At 41.3% G+C, this 9,497-nt stretch overlaps 1 protein-coding gene across 1 annotated transcript; it reads right to left on the bottom strand.

Moving 5' to 3' along the window:
* Window positions 1-165: 165 nt before the first annotated feature.
* Window positions 166-8,690, bottom strand: tnfsf10l3 (tumor necrosis factor (ligand) superfamily, member 10 like 3). Its single transcript, XM_048165782.1, has 5 exons — window positions 8,161-8,690; window positions 2,688-2,837; window positions 1,682-1,718; window positions 1,413-1,505; window positions 166-1,153 (listed from the first exon to the last, which is right to left on the bottom strand). Exons 1-5 carry the CDS (start codon window positions 8,407-8,409, stop codon window positions 696-698), a joined length of 987 nt encoding a protein of 328 aa, XP_048021739.1. The 5' UTR covers window positions 8,410-8,690; the 3' UTR covers window positions 166-695.
* Window positions 8,691-9,497: the final 807 nt, after the last annotated feature.

Genomic DNA, 9,497 nt, shown 5'->3' on the forward strand with positions numbered 1-9,497 from the left:
TAATTTTACCCCATGCTGGCTCTAGATTATTTGCTAGACTTTGACTTCAAACAAAAGTGAATGACACATGTTTGACTCATAATACAGTGCTGAGTGCAACGAACTAACTTAACTTAAATGGAGACTTCTCGTCCATGAATGGTCATACTCCTTATAGGAAAGAACGAACAATATAAACATTTATTAAAAAGGAGAAGACTATCAATCTGGCATGGTTTGCATGTACATTTAGTAGCAGCTTGCACAAAGTTTTGTGCATTTGTTGAAGGTAAAAAGTCTTAATTTTAAGGAATTATTTTGGCTTTTTTTATGTGGTTAAATAGTGACGGTCATTGTCATCATTTTCAGGTCTTCCAAGCATTAAATGTCAGGTTTGTCTTCACAAAGCCCTCACAGATTTGCTCATGATCTGCCCATTCAGATGGAAGTCCGGAGGTCATCGCTCTTGCTGCCGAAGCCTAAATGTCCATATAAAATTCAGCCTATGAGAGTTAAATGGTCCTCCTCATCTCAGACCACAATAACAAGATGGTTTTCTGAAAAATAAGAGTTGTTTGGTCATTAAATGGTTTTTTAAAACCCATCAGATGGTGGAATATCTGTGCTTCCCTCTCTTCATGGTTCCCATGTGGGGCCCTCAGAAAGGAGCAATTTCCTTTCCCTTGGAATGAGACCACAAGCCCCAACTGCGTCCCTCAGAGGTCAAACAGGAAGGCCCCAAAGTAGCTTGAGGAGTCTTCTGCATACACAGCTGTGGGAGAGGACACGGAGATGAAGATCTCATCGCCCGCACGAAGTTCAAACAGGCCGCCCTGGTAGATGGAGTGAAGGGCGTTCTCGCTGTCTGGAGACCAACATTTGGTGCCCACACCCTTCAGGAGCTGAATAGGGCGAGCGTAGGCAGTCTTCTTGTAGACACATTGCACCACCTGGTGGCTGACAGAACCAGAGTGGTAATTGTCAATGGAGAGGGTGAGGTAACGGAAATAGACTTGAGCGTACAGGTAGTAGCGGCCTGCACGAGGAATACGCAGGTGGCCGTTGGACACGGTCATATTGTGCAGGTGGGAGCCAAAACTCTGATTCCCCCAGGAACGAACGGGATGGCGACAGGACTGGTGAAGATCGGTCTGGGGGGTTAAGGATGTTGTACCTGGTATAGTAAAGAATAAGATCACCTGAGTGTACAGAAACATTGCACATTCCTGCTTCGTTTGTGACCACAAAGCATTTGTTGAACATTTTTTTTCTGTTTTCATGTAAGATATCTGTTCAGTAAAGACTCAGAAATGTTTTGTTATGTTACTGAATTCCTATTGGTAGTGGTTTGTTAAGATTGTTTCCAGAAGGTTTTGCTGTCCTAAGTACAGGCCTCTGTAATATACACACCCCAAACATGCTGGCAAACTCACCCTGCAGTCCACTGTCTCTGAGAGTAAGATGAGCTGACGGCCGTGGGCTGCCAGTGGTGAGTAACTTTGTACGTGGAGGGATAGCTACTCTTTCTGAAAAACACAGTAAATAACAAAGAGTGAACGAGTTGACAAAGCAACCAAACAACTCATATAAAGTCATTTTAAAAATACATAGATTACTGAATTTTAAAAGATTCGTTCAGGCAACAGTAGAGAGACTTTCTTCAATTGATGAAAACACTTGAATTCCTGTGGTTTCATGTTACCTTGAAAGGTGTGTTTTGAGATTATGTTTTCTGTGACCTAAAAGAGAGCAAAAAAATTATTGTACTCAGATTTCTGGGGAAAAATTGCATAAAAAAGTCATGTTTATATTGAAATTTCAGCCACTGAAGTGCACACTCCTGATTTGGTTGAAAAAAAAAAAATGTTACACATATAAACTTCACTAAAACATTTTCCAGAAAGACAATCCAAGCTCTTTTCTGGATCACCAGAATGGAATGAGAGAGAACAAGCTTTATTACATTTGATTTATTTGGAGCATGTTTTCTGAGTACAATAAGCCAAATCAAACATTTAAAGAGTTAGTTCATTCAAAAATTATAATTCTATTATTTATTACTCACCCTCATGTCGTTCCAAACCTGTAAGACCTTTGTTCATCTTTGGAACACAAATTAAGATATTTCTGATGAAATCTGTGAGCTTTCTGGCTTTTGATGGACTGCAATGTTATTACCACTTTCAAGGCCCACAAAGGTAGTAAAGACTTCATTAAAATAGTCACAATAGTAATAACGTTGCAGTCTATCGGAGGCCAGAAAGCTTCTGGATTTCATCAGAAATATCTTAATTTGTGTTCTGAAGATGAATGAAGGTCTTATGGGTTTGGAACGATATGAGGGTGAGTAATTAATGACAGAAATTTAATTTTTGGGTGAACTAACACTTTAATATATTAGTCAATCACAAATTATGTACCACGCTTTGTGTCATTCTCTCAGAATTAAGCTCTTAAAGAGCACTGGCCGATATGGCAGTCATCATGAACTTACATTGAAGCCAAACACGACTTTAGTAAGCAAACATGATTCTGATTGGAAAAATTCAACATATCGTATATTTACAATTTGAGATCGCTGCCCCAACGTTCTTCCGAACACACATCACACCACAGGAAGATCTGATAAGATAATCTGTAGAACCATTTTAACTGAGAACCTCTGCATTTCTTAGCATGTTTTATCAAAAAATGCAGCGTCTCTTTACCTTAGAGATGTAGGCTTTGAGTCCCTCAGCTAGTTTAATGCATGGCTCCCCAAAGAGCTGAACCAGGTCATCAGGAACATCCTGTTCTTTCTCCATAGCATTCAGAAGACCAAGACACCTCAGCTCCTCCACCACACCTTCTGTCCGAGCCTATCGACGACATTGATCTCAAATCATCAGTCCACTTAAAATTGTGTAATGTAATGTCTGTGTAATGTAAACATCCTAAAAAGCATTATTTTTCAGGAATACATTACAAAACTTTAATAACTCAAATATTAATTTAGCTTTACAGTACTATATTTAGCTTTACAATCTGCAATCTACAATCTTTTTATTATAATAATGTTTAATTTTTTCTGCAATTGCAGGAACATAAAACAACTAAATCAATTCAACTCAATCATCTTAACCCTTAGCTAAGCCTTTTTTTTTTATTAAAAAAATGGTTTCCTCAATCTGAGTGGTTTAAAATGTTGTGTAACCTGATTCCCTGAGAAGGGAAACGAGACACTGCGTCACGGTGTTGACGCTATGGGAACGCTCCACTTGAACCAGTCTATGAAGCACATGCGCATACACACTTGTTTCTGTTTGGCTACAGCAGTTGGATGACGTCACAAGCGCAACGACAGTGTATAAATGGGCGTCTGAACAATGCGTCATTAGCTCCAGATTGTCTGAAGGAAGGTGCGCAGACATGCCTGAGATATGGCAACACGACGCAGCGTTCCGTTCCCCTTCTCAGAGAACTGGGTTACATATGTAATCTGAGATGTTCCCTTTCGAAGTGGAACATCAAAGCTGCGTGAAGGTGTTGACGCTATGGGAATGTTAATACCCATTGTGCCATGCTGAACAAATGCCTGCTCACCGTGCTGTGAAACTCAATAAGCGACCTAAAATGTAGCCACAGGCTGCCATACTGACCAAGAGCTTAGGTGCTCAATGTCCTCCCATTTTTACTTACCTGTATAACTGGCCTGGGGGCAGAGCTAACTAGGAAGGCCGCAGCTTTACTGAGTCTGCCAACAACTTTCAAATTGGAAGAGGGCCGACTGCTACTTCAAACATTCCCAGACCTCAGTCATAAGCTCTAAGAAACCATCCAACCCAGGGAAGCACATATTTAAGCATTCAGACCTAGCATTCGGACTAGAAGAGGCCTCAGGAGAGAGCAGTGCTCTCCCAACTGTCTGCTCCACCCTCAATTCACCTCAAGGATAAATAGCAAAAGTACTTTCGAAAGATCTGGTTAGAGAGTGGAGCACCCATAGCAGCTCTAACAATCTCATGCTCTCCGTTACAGACCATCATAGAAACATGTCGACAAAGCTACTTAACAACCTGCTACCTCCAATAAACATCTGGATGGGGCGATCACTTCTCTTTCTAAAGTGTTCTATTACCGAAAGACTTTCACAGCAGAACCACTAGAGAAGCACTCTATTTGTTAGACAGGTCTTCCAGGGAAATGAGCTGACATATTCCAGTCACTGCAAACCGGAGAGGGCAACTGAGAGAGTGGGGCGCTGTAGCTTCTACAAACCATTCTCTACTAAGTGGCCATCATCGGCCGATGGTTGCATATTCCTCACAGTTCTAGCAAGGGAACGCTAGATGCATATACACCTCCAGAAAAGTACTGGAGTGGAGGACAGAGAGTGGGCCGCTAATGGCGGCTATGTCCACTAAGGGTGGGAGAAAAAAAAAATCGATGCATCGCGATTCTCTCTCCAATGATTCCGGATCGATTCTGAGAATTTCAGAAATGATTCTGAGCTTAGATTTTAACCGCAGATGTGCGATGACGTTGCGTGTGCTATGGTGCACCGTCAGAAACACCCGTTCTGCCTGTTTCCATTTCCTCACACACACACCACTCGAACCTTCCATAAAATAATCTTTCATAAAGTTCGGAAAGGCTGAAGCGAATTACAATCACGGGATTCATTGCACAGGATATGAATTATGAGAAACGGTTTGCTTGATGTTGTGCTTGCAGTTTGTGGTCTCGCCCACCGGTAGGCCTATTTTCCTTACAATTGCAAAAAGCACATTGACCCTTCCTCTCTGCTCCAAGTATGGGGAAAGGGAGATAGATGGGATGCGAGTGGCAGTACTGTCCACTCTCCTCTTCTATAACAGCCCATTTACATGGTACAAGGGAAGCACCCAGGTGTAATAACGTCTGTGTTCAGAGAAGAAGGAGGCGAGAAATGCCAAACGTTCAATGACTGGCGACTGCCATTTAAAATAAAACAAAACACAACATAAATAGTCCAAGCCTGATCCTATGTCGTCCTTCACTATTGTCGTTCCTCCTTTTATCCTCCCGGAGCTCTTCCGTGAGAAACTCGATCAATCACGCCACTGGCCTCGCTCCCATCCCATGGCTCTTGGCCTCGCCCTGCTTGCCACATACCCCCATCTCCCCTTGCAGGCCAAGGGCACCCTCGAGACTGTCCTCTACTCACCCCCTAACCCTAACCCCCAAATGCATCATTTCCCCCACCCCCACCCCCCCACACCTGCCACCACTCACAGAGGCCGTAGCACCTGGGGGACAGAGATGAGGCAAGAGAAAAGCAGACTGAAAGATGAGGACAGACAGAGACGAGAGAGGAAAACACACTGCCGCTCTGGTGCCAAGCAATGGTACTGGACACTTCTCGGTGGACGGCTCGATACTCTGCCTCCTGGTGGACAGTGATGGCTCCTCCGTTTACAGGCGTCTGGCAGTGAGCTCCCCATTCCCTTTGGTCTGCCTGCTCCTCCCCATCATGGTGGACGGCAGTGGGTCTGGCCTCCGGTGAACAGCTGCAACTCCTCTATCCCCTTACAGATGGCAGACACCCCCCAGTTAGTGGTAGCGAGCTCTCCGTCCCACCTGTTGATCAATCGCTCCAGCACCACCGCCTCGGGCAGCCACTGGGCAGTGCTTTCCGTGTTTTCGGCACCAATGTAACACTGTTAATGGTCTGTGTTCAGGGAAGAAGGAGGCAGGAACCTGGCGAACGTTCAATGTAACTTTATTTACCAAAATTAAACAAACAACCAAATGAGAGTAAAGTGGCAGCCCCTGATGAAAGACTGACACTTAAACAAAACAGAACATAAGTGTGTTTTGTTTTAGTCCAGGCCTGGTCCACTTATGTCCTTCACTGTCGTCGCTTCTCCTTTTACACTTCAGGAGCTCCTCCGTGAGGAACTCACGGCCGGTTCCCATGGCTCTCGGCCCCACCCTGCTTGCCACACCAGCTTTGGACAGGGCATGACACATTTTCTAAACCCACTAACCATCTTTGCTTTCACATTTAACAAAACAAACAGACAGACATGCAGGTTTAAATTTCACACGCACACACAGTCAAAGAGGCTTCCTGAAGACAAAAGAGCTGATGACGTGTTGTCCAGGAGGCCTTTTATAGATTGTTAATACACCTGTGACGTCATTCAACTGTCATAGCAATCGGAAACTGGCATGTTTGCACACATGCTTCAGAAACTAGTTCATGTGGAATGTTCCCATAGCGTCAGCACCATGACACAGTGTCGAAGTTCTTCGAAAGGGAACTTTTTAGATATGTTATCTAAACAACCAAAAAACTGAACTTCATTCAGTGGTGAAAAAAGTCCCACCTTGGCTGTTTGCTGTCAAAATTGACCAACCATAGGAAATGGGAAAGACCCTAACACAGAGCATTTTAAAAAATATGTTGAATAAAATCTTTATATTTGCCACAGTGTTGAACAAACACTAACAGAAATGGAGTGAGTCTGTAAAACATCCAAAGTGCAAAAAAACACTACCCACTATCTAAGCAGAAAATCTCAAATTCTTTCACAGCAGGAAGCTGCATAAAACACTTTAGCCATCTACTGGCCTTAACTGTCATAACATTATTTTGACCTGACATGACATGAAGCCATGTTATTTTTGCCAGGTCCCAAAATATGATAAATTCCCATATTCACTTCATGTCTCAACTTATAGACATGATTTTTATTGAAATAAATTTCCAAAAGCTTGTGTATTTGCTTATTCATGATGGTGAAATAGAGAAATTTACATAAACTAAAATAAATAAACTTAAAAGCACAAAAAAGTGCATAATTTTATTGTTACTACTTCAGGAAAGTTAGTGAATGCTAAGAGGGTTGAAATGACAAAATAATATGAGGAAATTAATAATAGAAAATTGCCTTTTCTAGTTACGATAACGCTGTGCTCGACAAACGTGTATTATACACATACTAAAAAAGCAGAGGACTTTGGGGACCAAATAAACAAGTTCCATAATGGAAAACTATTTAGACAGAGACCAGTTTATATGATAAGAAAAAATACTGAGCTTTCTAAATGCATATAAACAAATTTGTCACTAGACAAACAGACAAGACTAGACTATGGGGGTACAGATATTTGAAGTTCACTAAGGCTGCATTTCTTTTCACAGTTTTTTTTTTTTTTTTCTCACATCAGATTATTGTTTTCAGGGCCCCTTGTGTATTGTGTCTAACTCATCACATGTGGCCCAAACTCCAAATCCCTCCCACTCAAAACCACTGACCTTGAGCTCTCATAAAGCAGAGGATTTCAAACTAATTAACATGCTAATTAAATCTGACAGCATTCCTCTGATTTAATTCAAATTCGTATTTAAGTCGGTCGAGAGCCCAAATCTTTGTTTATCTTTGAGGGGAGTTTCCTAGACCGCTTTCAGCCTTGTTTTAAAGTCCATTACCAATAATTATATTATAACTTTTTTGAAGAGATACAGAGATGATGATGCTATTGGTGTTATTTATAATGAATACTTAAAAACATGTAAATATTAAAAGGACACATTTGATTGTTTCAGCAGCCAATGAATATTCAGTGCATTATGCAACTTGACTCACAGGACATTTTAAGTCAAGAGTTTGACAACTTTCCCACATGATACATAAATAAGGTGTCAGAATACAAAGGACACACCATCCAAAGAGGAGTTTAAAGCACGTGATGATTACAATAAAAGCTTTAGTAAAGAATTCAGCCATTCTATGTGCAAAATGCATTGACTGATTCTTTTTATCAGAATGCATTATGACAAAGACCCATGACCTAATTCTCGTGGCAGCTAAATTAATGCAGTAATAGCCGACCCATCCCAAGACTATAGTCAAAGAAAAACCAGTGCTGACACAATGAAAACTTGCAAACTTGATACCAAGATGACAGCATGTCAGCCTGCAGGGTATGAAAGAGCTTTAATGCCATTTCCATATGATCTCCATTATGATTTGCCTATACAATGTAAAAACTCCAGTTCTGCATATGGGAACATTAGCCTACATGTGGAATAGGTTTACAGAAAATAAAAAGTTTAAAGTGATACAGACAGTGAATAAACTGTTGCATAAATCACTGTTAATAATAATAACAACAGCAATATAGGTAATAACTTTTTGTTGCATGCAGTTTTACCTGTGCCATTGACATGTTCAAGAATATGAAGAGTCCTGTGGTCGAGGCAACTTGAAGGACAATCACGATAACAACAACCGTCGTCACCCACAACCTGGACGGCACTTCGAGACGATTTTTGGGCTGAACCATGATGAATGAGCTCGATTCGCTACTTACAGATTGTAAATATTCGGAGTTGCCTTCGGATGCCGCGGCATTCCTGTCGAATGACTCTAGCACGAGCTGAGGAGGGGCTGCAGAGTCCATCTCTGTGGCTAACTAAATAAGTTTGATTTTACCTACCGACACAGACAAGACGTCCAAGGAGACAAATAGGTTTGAATGATAAGAATATCATTTTAGAGGCAAAATGAGATTCCGGTAAATCCTGCGAGTTTTAGCGACAATAAGTTATCGATGTAGCTGTAAAAACACGCTGATGCGCGGAATAACAACTGAAAGAGTTCGACAATAGACTGGCAATATCATCCGCTCTCCATCCTGCCCTCTCGGTTTTCATTTGACACCGCCTCGTGCCTCCCATTATTAGTAGGCTACCTGTTACATCTGCAGACTGCAGTACACTGTTTTCCACACTGTGTAGAGGATGCAATAAAATAATAATAATTATATCAATAATTAAACATGGTAGCACACACAGTGCTCGGTAGTAACATGTAATCTGGATTACATAATCAGATTCCAAAAATTAAAGGGTTAGTTCACCCAAAAATGAAAATTAGCCCATGATTTACTCACCCTCAAGCCATCCAAGGTGTATATGACTTTTTTCTTTCAGACGAATATAATTGGAAAACTGGCTCTTCCAAGCTTTATAATGGTAATAGAGGATAAGATTTTGAAGGCCAAAAAAGTGAAACCGTCAATCATAAAAGATATCCACATGTCCACATAAAGGCCTTCTGAAGCAAAGCGATGCATTTGTGTAAGAAAAATATCCATATTTAAAACTTTAAAAACTCAAATAACTAGCTTCCGACAGACGGTCGTACACATCAGTTTACGGCGAAAGATTGAACTCGACGCATGACGTATTGACGAACACGGAAGCGCAGAGGAGAGAGCAAAGCAAAACACCGGTCAAGAATAAGAAGTCTAAAACGAGGAATTTGATATAAAAGAAAAGGAGCTTGAGTTTGTTGCCCAGCCATATTTGTTTAGACTGTGAGAGGCGTCAAAGCTTGCGCTACATCGCGTCAGGGGTTACTCTTTTGGCGTGAGTCGACGTGCATATGGCTGTCTGCTGGAAGCTAGTTATTTGAGTTTTTAAACTTGTAAATATTAATATTTTTTCTTACACAAACCCATCGCTTCATTTGATAACAAAGAATGCA

Source organism: Megalobrama amblycephala, linkage group LG18, assembly GCF_018812025.1.
Source record: "Megalobrama amblycephala isolate DHTTF-2021 linkage group LG18, ASM1881202v1, whole genome shotgun sequence".
Lineage (NCBI taxonomy): Eukaryota > Metazoa > Chordata > Actinopteri > Cypriniformes > Xenocyprididae > Megalobrama > Megalobrama amblycephala.